The 27464-nt window shown below is 33.7% G+C and overlaps 1 protein-coding gene across 3 annotated transcripts in view; it reads left to right on the forward strand.

Moving 5' to 3' along the window:
• The window catches only part of LOC149781455 (peroxisomal targeting signal 1 receptor-like), a 77049-nt gene that overhangs the window by 6097 nt on the left and 43488 nt on the right, over positions 1-27464 (forward strand). For 2 of the 3 annotated variants that reach the window (XM_089935541.1, XM_089935540.1), the window contains exons 3-12: positions 609-713; positions 2632-2676; positions 3755-3790; positions 7251-7374; positions 9216-9402; positions 9741-9879; positions 10269-10406; positions 15033-15142; positions 20144-20201; positions 23737-23880. In XM_089935541.1, the coding sequence (XP_089791667.1) occupies positions 618-713; positions 2632-2676; positions 3755-3790; positions 7251-7374; positions 9216-9402; positions 9741-9879; positions 10269-10406; positions 15033-15142; positions 20144-20201; positions 23737-23880 (1077 nt within the window). In that variant the 5' untranslated portion in view covers positions 609-617. The remainder of the gene's footprint in view (positions 1-608; positions 714-2631; positions 2677-3754; positions 3791-7250; positions 7375-9215; positions 9403-9740; positions 9880-10268; positions 10407-15032; positions 15143-20143; positions 20202-23736; positions 23881-27464) is intronic. The other variant, XM_089935542.1, reaches the window with a different exon arrangement.

Below are 27464 nucleotides of genomic sequence, written 5' to 3' on the forward strand. Positions count from 1 at the left end.
CTCTGTACCCTACACTGGCTATCCATTCAAATCCAGAATCAAACATAAAATGTGTTCTCAGTGCTACGTTTCACTGTCGGACTCTAATCTAACATACCTATCCGACCTCACCCATCTGTACACACCAGCAAGATACTTACGCTCCTCTTCTGACAATCGTATACTCATTATTCCAAGTATGAAAACAAAGTCATATGGACAGCATTCTTTTGCATACCAGGGCCCAGCAATGTGGAATAAATTGCCCACTGAACTTAGACACAAAGACACAGTGATGACATTCAAGAGGGCTCTCAAAACTCACTTATTTCGACTGCAAGAACAAACTTAACGACCTAATAATGTTTCCTACCTTAAATATTCTCAGCATGTTTCTTAATGTTTTATAATTTCATGGTGTTTGTTTTTGTAATCATATCATTATATGTTTTTATCTTATAGGTATTGTCTAATGTTGTAAAGCGCATAGAGCTTCTAAAGAGTGGGTGCTATACAAAGTCCTCATTATTATTATTGTTATTATTATTATTATTATTATTATTATTATTATTATATACATCAAGAGTTTTAAAGATGCTTTTTTAAGTGAAGAATTGTCTTTCTTTCAGAGTGTAACCATGGCATTGAGAAATCTGGTGGACGGGGAATGTGGGGGTTCCAACTCTTTGATGAAGCTAACTTCTCATTTCACTCAAGACAGAGCCCTCAGACAGGTAATTTGTGGTTATAAACAGCAACAACTTTCTTTGGAAATAAAGTTTGATAGACCTTTTTAAGCAATGATTGAATTTAACATGAATTTTATGCTTGCCAAAAGGACTAATAGGTTAAAAATAGCAACTTGTCCCCTTGAGATATTACTAGTCCCAGAAGGTGACACTATCATTTCACATGACAATATAACCGCTTAAAGTTTTAGCTTGTGTTTCTTTGAGATGAAAAGAGCATTCAGTTGCATCATGGAACTTGAGAAATGTCTTTACATTTACTGCACAAATTTTACAGAATTATCAGTTGGGTTTAGCTTCCAAATTTTCTAGAAGCCATGGTGAAAATCCAAACCATGAAATTTTACTCATTCTTTAATAAATTTAAGAACTTGGTTCTAATGGGCTAGTGCTTTGGGGGATGCAAACTACATAATTCTATGGAATCTTGTTAATTACAGTATACAAAACTTGACTCAAAATCCCATTTAAAAAATTTTGATGTACTATTAAAATAAATTTGTTCTTCTCAGTGGGTCTAATTTGTATATATAAAGTCAGTGCATTTAAGGATTGACTGTTTATTTGTTTTCCAGCCAGCCATTACTACAAGTTATCGCTGCTCCTAAACTACTTGGAGGATTGCCTTGAAGCTGTACACATTCATTCCATGGTCTAATTGGTCCTAAATGAAAATGGTGTGGCTTGGACATCCAGTGTCACTACTCATCCAGAATGGATGGTCTTATTAAAAATGGAGTTTTCACTCCAAGGCTTTTTTATGATGTCCAGGTTGCCCTAAATAAAATGGTGCCAATCTGACATCCAGTGTGGCAGCCATCTTAGCTCTCATATTTATGCCAGGGACTCTCAAAGATAGGCTATGGACTCATGAGTTTGATGAGTGAAGAGTCCAGGACTTCTCATTCTGAAATTATGTTGAGAGCCCAGGCTTGACTTCCATTTGTCCATTAAATTTTTACTCTTAGACTTGATCACGGTTTGTTCACCTTGACTTCTTCCCCAAACACATTGAGCATTTCTCTGTGGATCACAACTAAGCATCAGCTGATTTTTTTTTGTGCAATATTTGAATCAACAAGAACAGCTTGTACCTTTTAAAAGGGGTTGATGCTTTTACTTAAAGTCAGTAGAAATTATTTATTGAAATTGCATCGCAGTTTCATACAAAACATGAAAATTTGGCTTGTTTAAAGATGAGGTCACCTTGTAAGTGTTGCTTTAATAATCAGCTCACTGTGATCTTGCCAGATGTCCTTTAAAATGTTAAATTGTAGGTCTACTCATTAAAATGGATGATAATAATGTTATGGTTCCTGCTTCTCTCATAGTTTTTCTGCATATAATTGAAAATTAATTTTGTGTGTTTAGAATTAATATTTCATTATTCATAAAAAAATTTTTACACCATACAAATCAGTTGCAGTTTCCAATACTCTGCCTTGATAGTCGATACAAATATTTTACCCATGAATCTCTGTGAAAGGTCTTGGGCAGGGTCAAATAAAAAGAATTTTTTTCCATTAATACAAGTGAATTAAAAAGAACCTGACTACTGATTACTGTGCATCATAAAAAAAAGAAATTTTTTTTATGCTCTCTGTCATCTCCACTAGCCTAGGTTCTGAAATGTTAACCCATTTCATTGCTTTGTCCTAGCGACATCTGTTAGATTTATTGAGTTGCCTCCCATAGTTTGTAATGCCAGCTAACCAGTAACATGCAGGAGCTATGCATTGTTTATTGACTAAAAATAGTAGAGACAATTGACTTCAAAAGGATACTTTGTAAGTTTAACATCAAAAGTACGACTACCTACCAGAGAGAAGCTATTACACAGACAGGGAGTGGAAAATTGCTTATTTATGAATCCATTCCAATTATGTTTTTTATTTTGTTTCAGGAGAGATATGCACCAGGTCGAATCGGACCACAGAGGTCAGATTTGGTAAGCATTTACTCAAATACAGGGCTGGCAAAGAAGTTGATTTATGAGTCATTGCACATAGATTTATTTGTCAATTGCAAATTATTTTCCTGCCATGACTAAGAGAGCTTGATTTATAGAAACTTGTAGCTTGGTACATACGTTCTCACTTCTCCTTTCTGTCTAAATTTTCCATCGATAGAAACTTTTTCGAATGGTTAAATAGTTGTCACTTGTCCTTTCTGTCTAAATTTTTCATCAATAGAAACTATAGAATGGTACATAGGTTATCACTTGTCAATTCTGTCTAACTTTTCATTGATAGAAACTGTAGAATGGTACATTGGTTGTCACTTGTCATTTCTGTCTCAATTTTCATTAATTTCATTAGAGCTTTTCAATTTGATTCAATCATGCATCTGCAGTGGACTAACTTGGTTTAGGCAAAAGTTGTCTATGCTTTGGAAATGAATAGTTGGAAAAGAATTGCCAAAATTTGCATGGTCTTCATTGTCGAGCTAAAATATGGCTAAATCTTCATTGTCCAGAGTGGTCGTGGGTGGCCGAGATGCCTAAGGGACTCACCGTTACTCATCGCTGCCATTTCACCTCTGTCTGCATGGGTTTGAGTTTTGGACTCAGTCAGTGAGGGTTTGTGTGAATGCTACCTATAGCTTACCGTGGGTCAGTGGTTCTTCCTGGGTTCTTCCTTCACCAGTTGTACTGGCTGCCATGTATAGCCTTTCTTGTGCTGAGAAATGGCATCAACCAAAAACAATCATTGTCCAGAATTTTAGTCAAAATTTGCCTAAAACCTATAATCCAAGAACTTGAGTCAAAATTTGTCTTAGAAATTTTAGGTAGGAATCTTTTTGATGTTTAAATAAAGTCATTGCCAGAAATCTTACAAGATGATGTTCTTTTTAAGTAATTGAACATTTTGTTTTCCATTATATCATGACTCTGATCAACAATTTCACATCAAACAAGTCCCCACCATCACCAGTGTTTGCAGCTCTATTTAACATTGCAAGTTATAGCTTACTTCTTTCTATACATGTAATGTACTAAAGTGCAAGAATATTTTGTATAATTTCAGATAAGTCGGCCAATAGCAGATATAACTGAGACAGAGGTAGGTATGGGACATCTGCTCTATAATTGCAATCATTAATATTTCATATATTGGGTAATTTCATTGGTCAAAGTACCATCATGTGATCATGATCACTGGGTAATTTTATAAATAAATGTAAATAAACTGTTTCATCAACTACTTTTTAGTGCTAAAACGATAGTCACAAGACTAGCCAACTGAAATTAGCACCAAGAAAATGGGAGGCGTTGTAGTTTGTGTTTCATACACATAAATTTCATATTTTTGTCCGTATTGTAAATTAATTAAATAAAAAGTCTTCCCCTTAGGTAAAATCATGTCAGAGAAGCATGGACATAGCAAACTCAGTCTGACTCTGGTCACCATGAACATTTTGTGAAGTTACATGCAGTTAATGTAGACTGAGAAATCCTTCAAAAATTACTGAAAATCACAATGAGATTATTCTAAGCTGAGAATTGGGGGGGGGGTAGAGATAGACATGGGGATGGCAGTGTTTGAAGCTGCCAGGCTAACAAAGTTAACAAATCAGCTTTTTTGCACCTGTAAATATCACAAATCCTCATAAACATCACAACTGACATCATATACATAATCACTGATAAATGCCACAATACAACACAATGTGACATTTACCTGCAGTTATCAGAAACACCAATAAATGTCAAACTAAGAAGTTGTGGAATTTACTACTTTAACAAGAAATCACTTTCACTTTTTTGCTGTGTGTATTGTGGGCTAAGTTAATGCCACAAACATCTGTAAATGTCACAGGTGATGTTGAAGAAAGTCTGAAACCCAAAGGCAAATGTTTTAAATTGCCTTCTAAAAATGGTGCTAACAGTTGCCTTGCTTGGCGCTCAGCATTAAGAGGTTAGTGTTAGGACTGGTTGGTCTGGTGTCAGGATAATGTGACTATAAACTACCACACTGCACATATCATAGCGATATGACTGACAAATTGTTAAACCGACATTAAAAATGCAAATTGCACACACTCAACACAGTTCAATTTAATTTGAAAGGAAAGATTCTGGTATTATGGTCTTTCAGATTTGCTCCAGTGTGCCAATCTGCTTTCAGATCTAGCTGCTGTTGATAAAAGTAGAAAAAGCTTTAAATGACTTCTCAAAGCCACTCAGAAGAATTTCCAAAAATGTGACAAAAAGCATCTAGCTAATGGTGACTTTCAGCTCTATGCAAATGATGCTGTACTGCTATGAAATATGGCCACCATGATAAAAAATAGAAAATAATTGAAATAACTTATCAAAAATTTCTTGACTCAGTTTGATTAAATTGGGCAGAAGGCACCCTAATATAAAGGGCTTTCACATTTACACAAATAATGCAGATCTTCAATCAAATATGGCTGAAATTACCCCCAAAAAAGAGAACAAAATCTTGAAAATGACTTCACATAAATATCACAAGCAGATGGCATAAGGTTTCTATTTTAAGATTGTACAAATGGTTTTGATTTACGATCAAACAGGATGGACATTGCCAAAAAATAGAAAAATCTTTGAATCACTTCTTTCCATAAACTGCTTGGCAACATTTGACAGAAACCTTTCTGGCATTGAATTCTGTCAGATTTATACAATGATACTGATTTGCTATCAGATATGGTCACCAATAGTAAAAAAGGAAAATCCATTAAACAACTTATTAAAAAACTATTTAGCCAACTTGAACAGAAATGCCAATCTGCCATCAAATACATCTGCTGATAATGTAAATAGCAACACTTCAAATAACTTTTTTTAAACAGACCTTTAACAGAATTTGGCCAGATTTAACAAAGTGACCTTGCTTGAAGGTTTTTTACATTAGTAGAAATCATGCCACTCCATCATCAAATATGGCCACTATTACTAAAAAAATAGAAAACATTTACACAACTCAGTTTAACAAAAATTCTAAACAGAATGTGAGCTACTTTGACTGCCTTTTAGAATTGGTCAAATGATACAGATTTGCCATCAGATATGGAGGAAAATATACAAACTAGAGAAACCTTTTATCAACAGTAAAATAACTAATGCAAGCAACATCCCACTGACGTAGATTTCCTGGCCAGTTTTGTTTGCATTTGGCTTTTAAGCAGATATCAAGCAGATGAGCACTCTCAGAACTGCTTGGACCTCTTGTTTAGATTAGTGTTTATGTTTTGATCATTGAAAATCCCATAATTAAAATAGGAGAGATTTTAGGCTTAGGTGTTGTCCTTTTCCAGAATTCAGATTGATTTGAGATGCCTATAATGAGAACTGTAACATACAATTTTGATGGAGTTCAGAGGATAAAATCATCATCGTGTTTATGTTCTTTTCAAGGAAAGAAATATTTCTTAACCAATGTACAAAACACTTTCTTCTTCATTTGTTAATAACTTGAAGTTGTCAATGTGCTTTTGACTTTTTTCAATCAGCATACAAGGGCTTGTGGAATTCTTCAATGCTAACAAAAATCACTGTAATAAAAACTGTATGTTACAAGGCAAAATTCATTTTTAATGTGAATTTGGTCCAAAGATTCTTTTTACAGAGTAAAGTACACCAAATACTGAAAACCTATAGGAATGTTGTAGAAGATGTTGTATAATCTAAATTTCTTGGTGTGTAATTCCATAAAACCATGGTTTCCAGAAAAAGTACAGTATGGTTATTTTTGAGCAACACTTTATTCAATTTTTGAGTTACTTGGGATCTGCCATAGCAATAAGACAACATCACGTAAGAAATCTTGATTTTCTTTTTTTTTTTTAAATACAGTGGCAATACTGCATCGGAAAAATAACTGTTTCGAAAAGGGAGAATATTCTGATGTGAAAGGGTATGATGGTCAGAAAACAAAACGTAAAAAAAGAGATAAAATGCAGTCAGTGACAAAATTGTATTACTTTAGGACTGAAGTTAATAAAAGTTTGATAAATTTTTTTGCATTTATCATGGTATGTTGACAAATGACATTGCATACATAATGACCTTCAGGCATTGTTTGCTGTGTGATTCAAAAGATGAGAGTTAAAACCACAACAAATGCAGATAAAACCCAATCGGCTCTGAAATTTAAAAACTCAAAATAGCACAAAACGCATTTTGAAGACTGGCAAGATATCTTGTAGTTTAAAATTTGGCCACATAACAGCCCATATTTTATCGTTAGGCCAAAAAGGTTAGTATAATAACTATTTTGACCCAGCTTCTATCAGGAAATAAAATAAACATAGACCCTGATCTGTCATTGTATAATGTGCCAGCTGATCAGGGTACATTTTATTTGTTCTGCTTATTGCACTTAACAGACTGCAAAACCCAGATTTATTAGTTGATTGTGTAATGGCATAGGTGGGTCTGTGCAGTTTAAAGTTGGACTTGTAAGCAATTTTGTATGGTACACCTGTATAAATGATTAAAAGCTCTGCCCAACCATTTATGACCATAATCTTATAATAACTTGTTTGTTTGTGTAGCTTGTTGAAGAGTTCCTGTCAAGTCAGAGGGTGGCAATGGCACCCCAGACATTCCATATGGGTAGTCTTCTACAGGAAATGAGAGAGATTGAGGAGTCCCAGTTCACTTACACACCTCAAAGAGGTAAGGGATTTGGAGATAAAACAGAGATTTGGGATTTTGTTTCACATACATACCTCTAACAGATAAAGAAAAAAACAGTCATGGCAGCCCAAATTTTAGTTCATTTTCACACAAAGAAAGTCATAAATTCAGGGTCACATAAATGTTTTGGATCCCATGTAATACATAAATTGCAGAAATGAAGGGGAAATCACATTTAGAAAGAAGCTTTGAGCATGAAGTGTCTTTTACACCACAGCAGATTTAGGTGTCAGAAAAGTTTAATTCCCTTATGGGATTAACAGGGCTGTTATGAGATGTGCATTTTTTACCTTTTTATGCCTCCACTGCTTGCAGCTGGGGTGTGTTGGTTGGGTCCTGTCTGTACATCAAAATGTATTAACACATTTATGGAAAAGCCACTCAACAGGCTCTTACAAAAGGTAACAAGAAAAAAAGTGAAGACAACAATCTTTATAAAATTTAACAAATAATTTATTTCCCTAGAAAAAGAAGTTAAAAATGAGAAAAAGAACTTGTGGTTTTACAAATCAAATCCAAAAATAATCTAAGAATTACAAAATAGAAATCCTAGAAACAAAAAGTCCTAATGAAACAGAGTTCGAATCCTGATGAAATCCAAAATGGAATGTGATGACATATGTTGTGGTCAGCATTGTACTGATGTATCAACAGTTCTTTGTTGAATCACAGAAAATAACATTCCAGTTTGAATTCTGTATAAATTTTGATAAATGTCCTTATCCAAGAATTACATTAGACCACTAGTATTTCCAAAGGAAAAGAATCGCTTTTCTTTAAAATAAAATAAAATAATTATCCCAAAAACTGGTCACACAACATAAAACACCTGGATGTCTCCAGTGCTAAGGCAAGTATGACTATTATTTCTCAAATCATCAACAATAAATCTAGCTACAACGCAAAACAGATGCCCAGGTGTGGATCAGTTCTCTAGAAAAACCTAATTAATACATGTTATTTAACATGTAGTCCAAGTATGGCCTTGATTTTACTTTATGAATCTTACTCTGAGAAAGAAGAAAAAAATAAAAAGTTGTTTACTACAAACTATCACTGGTTTTGAATCAAGGTCAGGAACTAGGTCAGTATTAGATGCAATGTTTCAATGATGTTGTTTACGCCAAAAATACAAAAAAAATCAGAAGTTATGGAATAAAAAATTTAAAACTTATAAACAAACAATTAAATTAAATTAGATCAAATATACATAACAATTACTAAATCATTATACATTTGGAATACATCCTTTACCTTGAAGATTCAGCATTTCGAAGCAAAATTTAAGTTCACCATGTCTTAAAGCACTTTTTGCCGCAAAGTCAAAGTCATTTGTTTTATGTTGTTTTTCTTATAACATTTTGAGGGTACTTAGGTTTGTCAATGTATTTCTAAGGTGTCTCTTTTCTTTGAAGGCATAAGATCATTTGTTCATTCTTAATATTTGTAGGTAGAAGAAGCCACATAATCCTTGAGAATTTTTATATCTGAGATGAAAGGGAATTCACAGTACAGTATGCAGAAAGCATGACCAACACAAATGAAATTTGTTAAACTTCTTGTTATTGATGTTGATTAAGGTAATTTTTGTATAACAAAAGTTTGTTTGTCTTCAGATTTTCAGATTTTTGGGACTTGCACATTTGGTCTTCAGTAGGGGGTGTAGATTTTTTACAAAGACAACAATAGTTTAAATGTGATTTTGCAAGTTGAATTTCGAGTCTAGTTTTCAGTATAGCTTTCATAGTTTTATTTTATGGTTGTAAACCAGAATTCAGTGGGCACACATTGTAAAGCTTGAATATATTTGTACTTCACAGGTCCAGCAATAGCAGACCTTGCAGCAGCAGGTCCAGGAGATTGGGCAGAGGATTATCTGACTACAGAAAATAGCAAGCCACATTCTGATTGGTCAGAAGACTTTGTGTCCCAGAAGCCCATTATTCCAGCCCCACTACCTGTCAAATGGGCAGAGGAATATTTAGATCACTCAGATCAACGAACATTGTAATCATTAGGGGAAATATTCCTCATTTAACTTTCAATGTAATCATTTGGGGAAATATTCCTCATTTAACTTTCTCCTGCAGAGAAGTTGTCAATTTATGTGTTGTATATTGCATTGAACTGGAAAAGAGCTACCAGGAAATATTTGGAGATTAGCAAGAAAATAAGGTTGATACATACAATGCATTTCCATTGGTAATATTAAAAAAGTAGTTGTGATGTTGAAAGTAGTTTAACATGTATATCTGATTGAAAATTGGGTAAAGATTCCATATTGCCAACAAAATGTGAATTGGTTCTTGGATATTTTCATGTGTAAGTTATTTTTCTCTCTACAGAGACTTGAGTCATGAGTTGCTGGATGACACAAAATGGATTGACGATTTTCAGGTCCAGAAGAATGAGGAGGATGAGCTGACAAGGACCGCTAATCAGTTGCTAAGCTCAGTCAATGACCCCAAGTTTAGTGAGTCAGAGGTATGATTGGAAGATACCATAGCTTCCTTGTACAACCTGTTTACCCATGACTGCTTGGTTCATAATGCTTGTGACTCGTATCTGTCTTATTGTTTGTTTCATGGACATTTTTTATTTGAGACCCTTTGCAATTAATATTATTTTCTCACCTCTTTCAGTTATCTTTTTCATTTAACAGTATTAAAAGGGAAATACTTATGTGCAAGTGAAAGTCAGTGCTTTTACCTCTTCATCTGCCTAATGAATTTCCCTGTGGATTCCTTCTGATTTGTTCTGGAGAGCATTACTTGTATGGTTCCTGAATTGCATTTGATTGATTTAATATTTAAATGGAAAGTACATTTTTATGCTAGTTTACATTTTACTTAGTGTATTTTCTCTTCCCCCAGTTTATGAAGTTTGTGAAGAGGATAGGTGATGGGGAGATCACAATTAAAGATAACGAGGTGATAGAGAAGGTTTCCCCAACCCCCCAGGCCCCTAAAGATATATCAGATGAATGGGTCAATGAATTTAATACTAAGCAGGTACTGTCAAATTGTTTTGCTTTGTGAATGGTTTTATTTTTCCTTCATGCACTAATGCACATATAGCTGTTAGTGTTTAAAGGGTTTATTTTTTCACATGTCAGGATGAAGTTTGCACTTTTTAGAAATATTTTATTTCTCTGATGATAAGACAATGCTCGATGTTTAGCTGTTCTTCCACTTGGAAAACTCATGGTATATGATTGGAAGTGTCTTTGCATATTGTCCCATGACTCCTGTTTGGCACAGTTTTTAGTGTCTTTTAGACATTTATCATGTTTATTTGTTTAAAATGAATTCCCAGTGTCTTAAATTAATTTATTAAAGTACTGTCTACACTTGTTTATAAGTCAAGACCAACTACAAACTGCACAGATCCAGATTTGCCATCACATAATGCACTGGCAGATTTGGGTCTGTGCAGTTTGTTTAGAGTAATCACTACAACATAGACCCTGATCTGCTGGTCTATTAGGCAACAGCAGATCAGGGTCATGTTGTTTACACTTGGACTTATATGCAAGTATATGCAATACCTAATTCTGTCTGTATCTTCGTCCTGACTTTTAAGGCCTAGTTACATTGGTCTTCTCACTGTAGTTTCCTATCAGCTTCATTTGCAAGTCCCATTCTTCCATTAATAAGCCCATCCAAATGTTTCTTAATGAAATCTATTAGATGGGACCAAAGGGTTTATCATCAGACAAATACAATGACATTTTATGGTGACATATATAGCTGTTTGAAGTACATCCAAATACCATGAATTTCTTTTGATTATTGTATACCAATTTATTTATATATTAAAACATTTTGCAACCCAATGAAAGGTTTTTTGTCTTTAAAAAAAATAAATGATTCCTCTGAAAAGTAATTTCTTACATTACAGAATTTAAAAAGACCTGTTAAAATAAATGAATCGATAGCAAGTCTGATAGTATCATTAGCATAGATTGGACTGTAGATTTGGTGTTTGGCATGTATGGCCTGTAGATCTGGTGTTTAGTATGTAGTTTGTTTGGTGCAGTGAGGGTGATTCATGGCTCTTCCAGTAGCTTTACACACATCCTTATATATTATTGCTTTGTGCTTTTCACACATCTCCATTTTACTGTTGAATACTCACTTTATGCTCCACTGTTACAGTGGTATGGGTAAATACTGTAAGTGTTCTCTCCTTTTTGTCTGCCCATCGTTTTATATTTCTGTCAATCTCTCCATGGCTATGCTTTGTGTTTAGGTCAGTTTTCAAGCACGGGTTGGGTATCCTTGATATCTCATTTTTTTCAGATTATACATATCTCACGACCACATAATCCATTAGTGTAGACAATAGCTTTGTGGAAAGTATGAGTGGGGACCTGAGAAAAACAATATTTTGCAAGCTTGAAACATTATATTTGTTTTATGTAAGGTATAAATTTAAACCTAGAAAAATCTTTATTTTTTCTCAATGATTTCTTTTGTTTTGTTTAGTTTGGTTCATTTTACTTTTGATAATACTATGAATTCTTTTCTTCGCTGTAATTTTTAATTATGAGGTTCAAATTGAATTAGTTGATATTATGAAGCATGCATGCAGTTTTAAGTTACTTTCCTGCTTTTGAAAAGGCAAGAAATTGGCATTACTTCTTCAGCAAGTTGTTGCAGATTTGGTAAATTATTTTGGATATGACAGTGAGTTCAGTTTCCCTGAATGGGATTAGTATCATGCTTAGCAACATTGGTAACCATTGTTCATGTTTTTCTAGTCTGTTGGATACCTCAGATAAAAACAAAGTATAGTGTATTCCCAAGCTAACTTGTCAGTATGGGTCACTGGTGGCCTGTGAGGGCATATTAAGTGCAGTAAGGTACCTTTATGCAAGGGCTTTTGACAGCACTAATAATATTAATAATAATAACAACAACAAGATCAATTGTTATTTTATTGAACAGAAAATAAATAAAAGTGTTATTATCTGGCAAGAGCCTTTGTATAATAAAACTTGACATTTTATGGTGAAGTGAAGGGGGGACATTATTTGGAAATATATACAATTGTATAGGGAAGTGGAGGGGACAGTTTGGATAAATATATACAGTTAAATAACGAAGTGAATGGGACATTGTTCGGAAATATCTTGTGCTTGACTTAACAACATATTTTTCCCATAATTTAATGCATTTGTAAAGTTCACACAATATCAGATTTAGAATATTTTACAAGGAAAAGAATCAACATTTCTAAATAGTTATTATAATTGCACATTGTTCTAAAACTGTTTTCATAGTTACTTTGTATTGATTGTTAGTGTCACTGAACCAAAGCCGGTTTGCAACTATTGTTTAAAATGTAAACAGAGGAGTAAATTTATTGCATTAAATGATTATCAGGGCTATAGTTCTCTTTTTTTCTCTCAACCAAACAGGTAATTGTACCAGTTCATGCTTGGTTTCATAATTCATTCTGTTCCAGTAAATGTAAAGTAAAATACTTAACATTTTACCTTTCACAAGATTAATAAACCATGCTTCAGTTTCCTTGATCTCTCAAGACTTGGGATTTTAGAATTTAGCAGTTTTTAAGGTAAATAACAACCATCCATTTATTTATATGTCTTTTCAAGCCAGCTTCCAAAATTACTGAAAAGAGTCAATCCAGGTTTTATTATTGTAAATTGAGTTGGTAGAATGTATTGGTCCATCATGGAAACTGACAGAGAGCAGTGCTGTAATTTAGATTGACATGTGATTTTGGGTCACTATTCCATTTATTTTTCAAACAGTTGATGCATATAATATAGTAATATAATATAGTACATGTGCTGCATGTAAAAATTAGAGGTTAATAACATGTAGCTGATATCCAAAGGCACATGGAATATTATTATGTGTGTGTGTGTTACTGTGGATTTAGAGAGCTGAATGTGTGTTTTCACCAACCCCAGTCCCGCAAAGGGTGAGACACACCCTAGACAGCGATAAGGGTTCCACCTGGGTATAACAGGGTGTGGTGCCATGTTAACTTAGGCTAGAGACAACAGATTAATTGAATATATTACACTTCATCTTCACTAGCCAAGGTTCTGATATGATAACCCTAATTTACACCTTGATGGATCAAACATATATTTTAGGTGGCGCTCTACAGTTTCGTATTTTGCATAGGGATAGGATTTTAAAGAAAAAGAATTTCCCCGGCTTTTCTCACTGGTTATACTGGCTATTTAAAAAAGACCTTGTATATCTTAGGTATAATTCAAAGAACCTTTAATTCCCCTTATTTTGTTGTATGATTGATGGGTGTAATATGGGTTATAGAGTATACGGCTTGGCCTACTTCAGATGTGCACCTTTCAAAAAAGTGCTAGCTCTACTTGGTCATTTTCACTTCCTGAACTTACGAGGTAAATTGTTTAAAAAAGAGCTGATAACTTTTTTTTACATTTTATATATTTGGTAATTCATTCATTGCACTTTCAGAAGTTGATATTGTCTAGTCTGGCAAAATTCATTTTCCCTATTTTAATAGCTGCTATGTATAGTGTACTTTAGACTAATTCAGGCTGATTTTTTTAGAACAAGGGAGCAGTCATTTTAGTTAGCAGTGTGCTTCAGTCATGCAAAATTTCCAAAAGTACAATATACAAAGAAATATCATCCACATTACATTAATGTAGCATTAGAGGTATGCCAACATTCTCTCAATTGTGCATGTTTTAAATGCGAACTATTTCACCTTACATACGTCACTCTTTCAAAAGTACATATTAACTGGTGAGTGCCCCCTTAGTGCTTTGTCCTAGCAACATCTGTTGGATTTCATGAGTTGTCTCCCTTAGAATGTAATGCCAACTAACCAGTAGTGTGTAACAGCATTGCATTGTACATCTGCCAAAAATGGTGGTGGCAATTGACTTCAAAAGTGTACGTTGTAAGCTTAACATCGAAAGTATGACTTTGCACCAGAGGGAAGCCATTACAGGTGCATTTGAGTGAAAGGTATTTATACAAACATGGACTGGCAGTGGAAATTGCTTATCTCTTAGTCCATTCAAGTTGTGTGCACCCCTTTTCTTGATTAGGTAGGAACAGTGTTCAAATTTGAATAACTTCATTTTTGTTTAATGTGAATGCTTACCGCCGCATCCAATGAAATTCACAGACCCAAAGCACAGAAATATGTGCTTGATATGCCAAGGTGGAGATAGGGTTATCATATCGGAACCTTGGCTAGCAAAGATGATTTCACTTATGTTTTTATAATAATAATAATAATGAGTAAAAACATGAAAATGTTTTTTGAGATGTTAAGGCACGGTGACATTTCCCTAAACCACCCAACTGTAACCCAGCTTTGTCAACAGAATGGCCAGAAAATTTGGCCCCATTCTGATACAAGTCAGGCCACTATAGTATTCAGTTTAGGGAGGTTTCAATGAATTGGTGCTTGAAGTAGATCCATTAACAAGACTCTTTTTGAATGATATATTTATACAATTGTCACCTTTTATTTAGCTAATTGCACACAATATTGCCATATAAATTTATTCATGCATTATATAATATTGCATACAACTTTATTTGATGCAAGGCAGTAATGAATCATTCAAATTCTAAAGACAATTCCATTTTTCCTTGCAGACCTCCAAATCCCTTGTTGACCAATGGGAGGAAGAGTTTTCTACAGGGCATAGTGCAACAGATGAGGAATTCTGGGATAAGTTACAAAAACACTGGGGGGAACTGGATCAGTAAGTACTTGTAGAGTAGATGACATATCAGGATAATGATTTTCTTTAGTATTCAATTTTTCTGTCTTTTTTGTTTATAACTGGTTCCTACCTGTTTTTAAATGAGGGAATGTAGTCATTAGACATTGTAATGGCATTCAGTATTTGATGCAATAAAAAAAACAAAAAACTAAACTGAAAACAGTATTTCAGGCAGACAGTTCTTATTAAAGGTATGATATGGACCATTGGAGTGCACTTGTTAAAGTACAACAACACAGTTGTTGTTAAAACTATGATAAGGACCACTGGAGTGCATTTGTCATTAAAGTACAACTATATAGTTGTTGTTAAAGCTATGGTAAGGACCATTGGAGTATAATTGACATGAAGAGAAAATGTTTGTGTATCACAAGGTACATATACAGCGAACCCTCCAAGGCCAAAATCCCTTAGGACCAAAATTGAAGCTTTAAAGGTTTTCCATTTATTTAGCATGTCTTTTTGCACCTGAAAATAAATTGTGATAATATACAAGTCAAAGCTAATATATTTTCACAAATGTCCAAAGCCAGTGATTTTTGTTGTTGTTAAGCTGCACGTTGTGATCATTTTGGCATATGTGTACATATCTGTTCATCTGTCAGTCCATTTATCTATCTATCCAGCCATATCCTTCTACACCTTAGATTAAGGTTTTTGCTCACCATTAAATGACTACTTCTATTAAAAGAAGTATTTATAAAAAAAATGTTCATGAGAATTAATTTGTCCAGATCTAAACAGAAACGGTTCTGGTATTCAGGGCTTTAAATTTTATATCAGTATAGCTGATTGAATGTAGCTGAAGTTACTAAAATCCTTTCAGCAACTTCTTTTTAAAGTCTTCTCAGCAGAATTTTTATTAAATTTGACAGAAAGCTTCAAATCTGGTCACTTTCATTAAAAATACAAAATATTTAAACAACTTATTGCAAAAATCACCCAAGAGAATTTGAGCAATTTGACAAACAGCATCCTGGCATAAGGTGTATCAGATTTTTACAGAAGATGCCTATCTGTCAACAGATATGACTGCTATTAGGAAGTTGGAAATCCTTGAAGCAGCTTCATCTCAAAAACCACTCAACAGAATTTGACACAAAGCATCCAGGCATGAAAGGCTTTTCATTTGGTACAAATGCTAGCAATCTGTCATCACATATGGTGATTGTTACTAAAAAATAAAAAAAAGTCTTTACCTTTTTAAAAATTGATGAACATGATTTTACCAAATTTTACAGAAAGCTTTCTAGATTAAAGGCATTTCAGATTTCTACAAATTGGTGTTGATCTGCTGTCAAATATGTCAGCTACAGCTAAAAACAAGGTTAGTTGCACAACTTTTCTCAAAAAGCCACTCATTGGTTTGACCAACTTTGAGAGGAAGCTTTCTGGCATAGAAGTCTTTCTAATTTTTATTTGATATAGATGAAGATGAAGTTAAATGAAACTATATTTTTCATAACAATGAACTGTAATGAAAGAATTGTATGCAGATAGCATCCTTTTGACTTGGATTTCTTGGTGAATTACTCTTGCATTTGGTTATTAGGCAAATGTCAGCCAGTCAGGCAATATCAAGCACACTGGGGCTGATTATTTAGATTAAGTTCTAGCTAATGAAAGGTAGGGTTGACAGAAAAAATGGTATGTTGTTGGATTTTATTGCAGATGCCAAGTGAGTTTATAGTATGATCCTATGTCCATTTCTATTCATCAGTCAACACTTATTTCTTCTATATGCCCTATTTCTAATAAAATTGAAATCATGTTTTGTATATATGTTTTTATCATCAAGATCACAGACGAGACCTGTAATGAGCAACATTCCCGCATCTCATTGTTTGAGTTTTGGAGCAATCAAAGCCATATTTCCAATCAGACTTTGTTCTGATATGGTATGTAAGCTAACATGGGTTTTATTTTTGAGTGACATCTGTTCATATTAAAAAGGTGATCTTGCATCGATTGACAAAACTTGTGAACACTCTAGAGGGCATATTTCTGATAAGAATTTGATCAGACCTGATGTTGATGCTATTATTATAAGATATCTGATGAATTCAGTTATGGGCAGCATCATTGTATATTAATGACGTGATCTGATCTGTTGAGCTTGTAAACACTCTACATTTTTTTAAACAGACTTGGTAGCTTGTTTCATAAAGATCTCAGATGAGTTTGATTATGAACAGCACTATCACATATTATCATTGGTAACTGTTGACTTTGTGAACACTGTAGAGTCCTGATTTTTAACATGTTTATCAGACTTGCTCAGTAAGCTTATATCAACAAAATCTCTACAGAATTTTATTGTGAGCATAATCCACTTTTATAAATAAGGTATTCTTGCATCTGTTTGACTGGGTCTTATTTCTGGTCAGAGTTTTAACAGATTTGATATGTATGTTTAAGATGTCAGATGAGGTAGATTATCATTTATAGATATTATGGAACATGAAGAGATACAGTTTTTGTAGTTATTTCATATTGAAATAATGAATACACATGGTATAGTCCATGCAATTACGTGCCAATTTTATTAAAGGAAAGGAAGGAGCAACCACTGATAATGACTTTTTGGAATAGGAGTTTTAGGGGGATGCATAGCTTTTCCCCTTGCAAAGCAAAACACAACAGAGATAACAAAATGAACTTTAGAATACAACATGCATACATTTCAATAGAATAAGTTATTAAAAATAAAGTAAGACGTTTTAAAACTACAAATAATGATTAGCAATGAAACTGAAGAAAGATATAAAATTGCAATATAACATGTAACATCACGGATCACTGCCATCTCACCTCTGTCTGCTTGGGTTTGAGTCTCGGGCTTGGCCAATGTGGATATGTGAGAAAACTTGCTGGTAGCTTCTCATGGGTCGGTGGTTCTTTCCGGGGTTTTCCCGGGTTCTTCCTCCACCATTATTACTGGCCACCATGTATAGCCTATCTTGTGCTGAAAAATGGTGTTAAACCCTATAACAACAACAAGTAACACTTCATGCTTATATTGATGCAGTTACATTTATAAGACTAGTTTGTACAATGCCAGTGAATTATTACAATCTTGTGGATGAAGAGATTTTTACTGAGGAAAAAGGCTGTGTGGGAATTTACTATTAATGCAGTTCAGTCGCAAGACTGAACAAATAGAAGCATCTCTGCTGCATGCCAGTAATGATATATAAGTATCAGAATTTCACTACATATTTGCATATATGGAAGAAAAAGATTAAGCTTTAAGAAGAACATACTTCTTGAAAAAAAACCATGTCCAAGTTTTAAAATCTGTTTGCAGAGTTTTTGCTGAGAACTGACCTGTATGAAATTCTTGAATATTTTGAAGTGAGTTTGACATGTTTAGTTAAATAATCCAGTATGCTTTCCTGCAGAAACATTTCCAAATTTAATTTCTAAGTGCAAAAAGATTTTGAGAAATTTAGTGTCACTCAGGGCAAATTAAATGGTGGAAATTATTCTGGTCAAGACTACAGTGGCTCAACCATTGAGTTACCTCAGCTTCCTTGGGTTGTGATCTAATTGGTTTCCAAGTTTTGACTCCAAGGTCAGGCACCAGTGGGGTAAGGACAGACCCGGGAATCCATGCATAAATTAACTTTCATTGTAATGACAAGTAAGTCTATAAAATTGTAAGGGTGTTGATGTGAACAGTTTCTCAGTTATGCATCAGGGCCTAGTTTCCAAGGACAGGGTAAGATTCAGGAGACACTGTTGATTGTATAATTGACTTGTCCTTTTTATGCCAATAAAGTTGTTTATATCATCTAGGAAAGAAGATAAATGATACTTACAGTACTGTGAATTACATCCCATATAGTCTGAAAAGTCCAAATGTATGAAGTTCCAATCAAATTCCAGTAGTGTTCCAAATAAATCCCATTGTTAAATGTGCTGATGTGCTTGTAGTTTCAAACATGCTAATGTGCCATTGGCCTGGATTGTGGTGATGTGTTAAGTCCTTGTTGTATCACAGTATTATAATCCAAGATGTCCTTGTCTGAATTCACTATAATTCTAAATCAGTATTATTGAGCACTCTGTAATACCAGCAAATAATAATTTGAATAAATTAATAAACTCAAACTAATAACTGAACACATCAATAATACTGATTCTGCTTCAGATGTTAAGGCAAGAAATTGTAATTTTTCAAATAACCAACATTTTAGAAAAAGCTAATGCACAATAATAGAGCCAAGGTGGAGGTCAGTCTCTTATAAATATTTAAAGTTGTCAACAATTTTAGGAATTTCCAAGTGGAAATTTGTTGTCCAAGACACAAACCCAAATAAACATGTTTACACCCATTGATAATGACTTGAATATTTAATCCACACTCAGAGAGAAATATTAGCTATGTATTATGTTGTTTATAAAATAAATGTTACTGGGTAGGTACACCATGACCGTGATTCTGGACAAAGTCAAGTACAAAATACATAGGTACATAACATATACTGGTAATCATATAGAAAAGCCAGCAAATAATACAAATTTAATATACATGGCACGGTACATTCATCATAAGAACAACAATTAATGTGAACTGTATTCTAAGACTTGACTATTGACAAGAAACTTTAACAGCCACTCAAACAGTGTTGTATCTTGAGTTTGAGACTGCATTTTTCTAGCAATGTTCGGCTCAGTGTTTTCATGATATGAAACTCTTAGGCTTGACCATTACTTCCAAGTGAATACAATTACTTGTCCCTTTTGGATTTTGTGTGTCCCACAAATTTGAGGAACAGGCAGATTGTCCCTAGCCATTTGGATTTTAGATGCAACACTGCTCAGACTATTTCACCAAGGTACAAGGTATTTCGAATCTTGTTTCAATTGCTATTATTAAACATTTTTTGAAATAACATCATTCTACCCGAACTAATATATAACAACATTTTTCAATAGAATTCAAGATTAGAAGCTTTATTGTTATTATTATTTTAGGTCAAGAAATGATGGCCAGCCATGGTTGACTGAGTTTGAGCAAACAGAGCCATACAAAGTAAGATTGTTTTTGTCTTAGCAATGGTAACAGATGCTTTTCTTTAGATTTACGTAATGTTTGTATATTGCAGTCATGTTTAGATAATTAACTAAATATTTTGCATTCATTTTTGCTAGTCACATATTACGTACATATTTATATAATTTTTAGATATTTTCCTTGAGCTAGTCTACTGTGAAGTAATAATGTAGCAGTATGTAATTCGATAATATGTATAATTTTTATTAGCTAGTGGTAACTCTATAAATATATCCTTCCTGATGTCTTTAATACAAGTTTTAAGTTTATCATAGCTATACCTATTTTGTAAAATTCTACTCATTATGTTTTTATTTTCTTAAAATGTAGTCAGCAGTTCAGGCATAAGTTCAAATCAAATCGCAATGCTAATGTTACATAAGCTGCACTTGGACACTGCCTGGAACAGAACCATTTAAGTCATAGGAGTGGAGGAATTTGCTGCTATAATAAAAAATGCTACTACTTGATTTTTTTCTGTGCAGTAGTTCAGAGTCATATTTATCAGAATATGTTTCAGTCAGTATATGGCATATTTCATTCTTATCTTTCGTGTGCTATTTAGAGAATGACTCAGTTGTTTGTTGGATATCACTCTTTAGCCATGAGATTAAATAGTTGTACTGACAGTTTGAAGTTTTACATTAGTTGCTGTGTTCATCTCAGGTACATTATAAGGTCAGTACCTTTTTATGAGTTTAATTTCAAACATTTTTTAATCTTAAATTCAGGGTTTTTTTAATTGAAACTCCATATGTCCAATTTGGTCATTTTATTGTCTGTCAAAATACAATTGCATCAATACATGTCCAGCATATAAAAAAATATTTAGAAAATATTTTTTCTTCATTGAATACATTCCCAATCACTTCTAAGTTAGGAAATAAATTCATTATCCTCTCAAATTAAGCCTTTCTGGAGAGAGACAACCACCAGACTCAGTTAATATTAGCACAACCTCATCACATCCAAGGGTTTAGAACTTTCTGTGTATTTTCCAGAATTATTCCTTTTTATTGAAAATGTCATTTGTTTCACATTACCTGTGTTATGACATCACATGTTACATGACCATTAGTTGTGCTGCCATCATGTTAGGGAAGTTTTATATCCTTCCTATGGGAAACTCCATTTTTTCCCTTAAGGGATACTTGTCATTGTGGTCAGATGCTCATGCAGTTCCTCCTCAAGCTTCATATTCTCCTAACATTAATGTGATCTCAGAACATATTCAGTGGAGAAAGTAATGTTTTAGTATATTATGTTTTCAGAGAGTGCTTTATTTTACCTGATCACGTTACTGTTGAGTCATCTCACACCTCCCCATGTGTGAGTGCCCTCAGTGATATTTTGCAGAAGCTTAAACTGGTATACATCCTGTATATGATAAGCAACCTAGTAGTGGAAGGGAGGTGATTTGGACGAGTTTCTTCCCTATGTCAATATGTTGTGTGGATGGAATGACAAAATTATCAATCTGGGAGGGCTGGATTTGAAAGGTAGTGAAGTTTATTTCCCAATGTTAATGTGATTGTGTAAGTATTCTTGGAAAAACATAATTTAAGAAAAAATTTCTGTTCTATAAGTTAATGCGAGTGAGTTTATTTCAATGAAAATTTAAGTATTTGTGTTGGAATGGAATCTAACAGAAATTCTTCTTCTTTGTGTACATATCTGCATGGAATTACTAATATGGATACAGTTAGGTCAGTGATTACACATGTACTTCACCTATTTACACTATTCAGTTGCCAATTTTCTTGTAAATGTATGTATCAGTGCATGGTTCTCTTTAAAAAAAAATGAAACAATAAATAAGTAATCACTGTTTAAGTAAATTATTATGTCAATGAAGCTCATGCTTTTGCTGCACCTCCCCCCTCCAGTTCGCTGCCTCGCTTGGCACACAGCATTAAGAGGTTAGTGTTAGGAATGGTCGGCCTGTTGTCAAGATAATGTGACTGGGTGGGACATCATGCTACATGTCTGCGGCATGATGCCCCAGTGCTAGACATCACTATAAACTGCCACACTACAACATCGTAGCAATATGACTGAAAAATTGTTAAAGCTACATTAAAAATCCAAGTCACAAACACACATCCCCCTCCAGTTCCAGTTTTGTGTAGCAAAAAAGGACACACAAATTATTTTCTTCAGTTAACTGACTTGTCTCTTTGTTGCATGATACCTTACATAACACAATTGCACTTTGTAGACTCAGACCATTTTGCCAAACAGGTTTTTCCTGTATCATTAAGATCTGAGACAAGTTTGATAATGAGTGGGATGTATGCATATTAATGAAGTGATTTTGCATCTGATTGGCAAAGTTTGTTACCATTCTGGAAACCATATTTATGAACCAGTTTTGATCAGACTTGGAATATGGAGTTTGATCATCAAGCTCTTGGATTATTTTGATAAGAAAGATCCACACATATTAATGAGCTGATATTGGATATGATAAGCTCAGCTTGTTACTACTCTGGAGGTCATAGTTCTGATCAGATTTTGATCAAATATGGAATGTAGGCTTCAAGATTTCATGTGAGTTCAATAATGAACAGTAATCACACCAATTCATAAGGTCATCTGGCATACTACTGGCTGAACTTTGTTACCAAAGAAATGTATTACAACCTAGCATTTCCTTTTACCACTTTGATGGTTTCCTGATTGAGTTTGTGAATGTATTTTGGTACTTATGATTTAATTGAAAGAGAATTAATGAAGCAAGAAGTATAATTGATTTTAGTACAAAATTAGGGCTTCATCTATGAGTCACTATTTCCATGGCAAATTCTCCACTTTTTATGTCATATCTCCATCCTCCCATCACATTATGTTTCATATAGTACATGTCCCCCTTGTGACTTAATGTATAAAGTTTAGTAAATAAAATATTTATACAATGTCCCTGTGATTGCAATTTTTTTAATACATATTTGACCTTTGATCCCCTTCTTGGAATGCTGGAGAAAAGGATCCAAAAATTTTACTCACCTGCCCCTTTTGCAGATGGTTATGATATAGCCAAAGTATATGCAGTGTTTGGTGAGTTTCCACCTGGTCTTTACAGAGGAAGTAAAGTTATGGGCAGACAAACAGGCAGATGGATTAATAGACACAGAATGTCAAAATGAGCATGAGGACAAAAGGAATTATTATGATTTCTGTGAAAGATGTATTTTCACTGAATGGCATGTTATGTGATTTGTAATAACTATATGTATTGCATGGTTGTGATGTCATAGAATTTTGCCTGTCATAATGACCTATTTTTGCCATTTCAAGCAGTTCAAGATGTATTTTCTAGAAATAGTTTATTTTCAAAGTTTTGTACTAAATCATTTACTAAAACAATTAGCAACCTTTGGTTCAGTGAATATGGAGTTTTAAAAAACCAGCAAGCCTAATATATTGACCTTTGCTTCACATCAGTGGATATGAAGCTTCAGGGTTCATAAACTTAATATTCACCTAAAAATTGTAATTCATTTGTTGATTTCAGGTGTATAAATTTGAAGAGGAAAATCCTCATTTGGAACACCTCGACCCTTTCCTGGAGGCCATGGAAAAGCTTCAGCAAGGAGATATTCCTAACGCTGTGCTGCTGTTTGAGGCTGCTGTACAGAAAAATGACAAACATGTAGAGGTAAGGACATGTCCATAATATGGTGTCAAGTAAAGCAAACTGAAGGAACGAGGATCTTGCATGACTGCTCGTTTAAATATAACATTTATTAAATGTGTTTAATAATAGAAATAAATCTTACATGATTTAATTTAATAATTGAAATATAGGGAGTTACATGAATGTTAAATTTTGTACAAAAATTTTCTCTGTTCGATAATTTATCTCTTTTGGGTTAGAAAAGGATTAAAATTATGAATGAATTTTAGAAACTTTTCATGAAATGGCTCCAAAGGAAAGATTTTATTGACATTGATATTAATGTTATTTTATTCAGTAAACCACAAAATAGAGAAAAAACTATGAAATATGTGTATATTTGGATTATACCTACACGTATGTACATCAAATTTGATGTAAGATGTTACTACACACATCCTATGTCAGAATTTAAATTTATTTCATGACTGTCATATCAGTGGCTTTATGTGATAGATGAGAATTTAAATTTATTTCATGACTGTCATATCAGTGGCTTTATGTGATAGATGAGAATTAAATTTTTTCATGACTGTCATATCAGTGGCTTTATGTGATAGATGAGAATTTAATTTTTTCATGACTGTCATATCAGTGGCTTTATGCAATAGATCAAAATTTAATTATTCATGACTGTCATATCAGTGGCTTTATGCAGTAGATCAAAATTCAATTATTCATGACTGCCATATCAGTGGCTTTATGTGATAGAACAAAATTTAATTATTCATGACTGTCATATCAGTGGCTTTATGTGATAGATGAGAATTTAATTTATTTTTCATGACTGTCATATCAGTGACTTTATATGGTAGATGAGAATTTAAATTTATTTCATGTCTGTCATATCAGTGACTTTATATGATAGATGAGAATTTAATTTTTTCTTGACTCATATCAGTGGCTTTATATGATAGATGAGAATTTAAATTTATTTCATGACTGTCATATCAGTGGCTTTATATAATAGATGAGAATTTAATTTTTTCATGACTGTCATATCAGTGGCTTTATATGGTAGATGAGAATTTAAATTTATTTCATGACTGTCATATCAGTGGCTTTATATGATAGGTGAGAATTTAATTTTTTCATGACTGTCATATCAGTGGCTTTATATGATAGATGAGAATTTAATTTTTTCATGACTGTCATATCAGAGGCTTTATGCAATAGATCAAAATTTAATTATTCATGACTGTCACATCTATGGCTTATGTGATAGATCAATTTTTTTATGACTCATATATATATGGCTTTATGGATTTCCTTAAATGCAGTAGATTGTTGATGGAGTCCAGCTAAAAATATGTGCTTTTTTTTTGCTTTATTCTTTATAGTAAATCCAATTTCAGACCAGTTTGAATCAGTATTTGTGCATCATATGCTCTGCAGTCATTTAATTTTAAATTACACTACATTTGTGTTTGCAGATTTGTAAAGCACGTTTCTCAGAGGAATATTCCTTTTCAAGTCGTATCATCTAAATAATTATTTCTTGTATCAGTATTGAATGTAAAATTGCAATGGGTCAGAAACTGTGTTTAATCTAAATGATTCTCTATCTCTAATACTTTTACAGCAGGCTCATCCGATTTATCAAAGAATTACACTTATGCCATAAATCTCCTTGTTGATTTATTTTGTAGCTTGCCTACCTGTAAGGCCAATTGAACTTGTGGTATGACTATGCGTCATCCTTCATCAGTCTTGCAAAGTTATCTTTGTAACAAGATAACTGGGTGGGATATTTCGGATTGACAACAGAACACGTTTTGATGATACATATATATATATATATAGTTTAATGTGGTGATTTATATGAGCAGTAGATTATGAAGATGTGTGCGTATTTATATTCCAAATATTGGATTTATTTAACATAAAACGCACAGATTCAAAGATGGAAATAAAAATACGAATAAATTAGTTCAGTAACACAAAAAAGAAACACAGGATAAATGATTCACAAATGATTCAATAATGGAAAGATGAATATAGTTCACTCAAATAGTAAACGATGTAAGCTTTTTACTCATAGTAAAAATGTATTCGCTCAGGTAGCGAAATTATGTTGCTAAACACAAGAACGGATATACCATCTATCTGTCCAGTCCTGAATGATACACTGGGTCTTACTAACCCAAAATTAGCCTACAGCTAATAAAATACATGTATGGAGATACACTCCATTACCCGTGCACCATATCCGCTCCACAGCTCCTACGAATCAATTTCACAACTGCCACAGACTCCGGACCCTCGGAATACTATGATCACTCGGAACATTAGACCCTCCTGACACTCTAAATATTAGACCCTCTGGACACCCTGGTCCTTTGACGGCTCTACAGCTGGGTCACCTTAGTCACTCTTGACATTAGACACTCCGGACACTAGACATTAGACACTCCGGCACCTTAAACACTCCGGACAAATGGACGTTTCTACACTCAGACAACACCGGACACCCCGGATATTCCTACACTCAGGCAACACCGGACAACCCGGATATTCCTACCTTCAGACAACACCGGACACCCCGGATATTCCTACCCTCAGACAAACACCGGGCACCCCGGATATTCCTACCCTCAGACAGCTGAAAATATACCCGATATAGTGTACTAAACTTGATACAGACATAATAACATAAGGACGTCATACATGGTAAGTTATAAAGATTATATTATTATGGCAATTACAAAATGACAGGTTCAATAGTACACCTAGCCCTGCTCGATAAGACTATAGTAAACAATTCTTTAAAAAAATGGAGCTTTACATTACCAATATAAATCCTGTACTACGTTGCAACAAGAATAAAAAAAATGCACGCATTATGCTGTATAAAGAAAACTATATAACAAACATGCAAAGGTAAATATGGTAATACACTAGTTATCACTTAAGACCGAAAAATTACCTACCCCTACAGCTGGAGTTGTGCGAATCCATTAAGCAGGCCGCTTGCTGACAAAACCATTAGTATTGTAAAGACCCTTTACATACAGTAAAGTATTTATACGTTTAGACTTTTTGTTTTGCCATATCGAAAGCACCTTGCACGTGTGGCATAGGACGAATCGTACTCACGATTTCAAAATACAATAGACCATATACATAAACACCCTTGGGTATCGTTGTACAGCGAAAAAACGAAACCCGAGTACGTGTATTTAATGAATAACATTTACACCATTCCTTGACAATCTTGCATCCATTAACATTTGTTATTTTAAACTTCTCTTTAAAAAACCACCTTAATTATTTCAGCCAAGCTTTGAAGAAAGTGTTCACAATAGGGGCTTTTGATGTCTATATAAAGGTGCTGATGCATCATCAAAACTACTTTTTCCCAGAAACCATTAAACAGAATTTGAACAGGTTGACATGAAGGGCTTGCATATTTTTAGAAATGTTTTTAATACCAATAAATATTACCAGAGTTACTAAATATATTTTGAAAAAACTTGTCAAAAACCACTAAAAAAGAATCAGACGAAATTTGACAGATAGTATCCTGCCATAGAGGGCCTTAAGTTTTGTGTACATTATGTTTACAT

Source organism: Sinohyriopsis cumingii, chromosome 15 (assembly GCF_028554795.1).
Source record: "Sinohyriopsis cumingii isolate HCF-2022 chromosome 15, ASM2855479v2, whole genome shotgun sequence".
In the NCBI taxonomy this organism is placed as follows: domain Eukaryota; kingdom Metazoa; phylum Mollusca; class Bivalvia; order Unionida; family Unionidae; genus Sinohyriopsis; species Sinohyriopsis cumingii.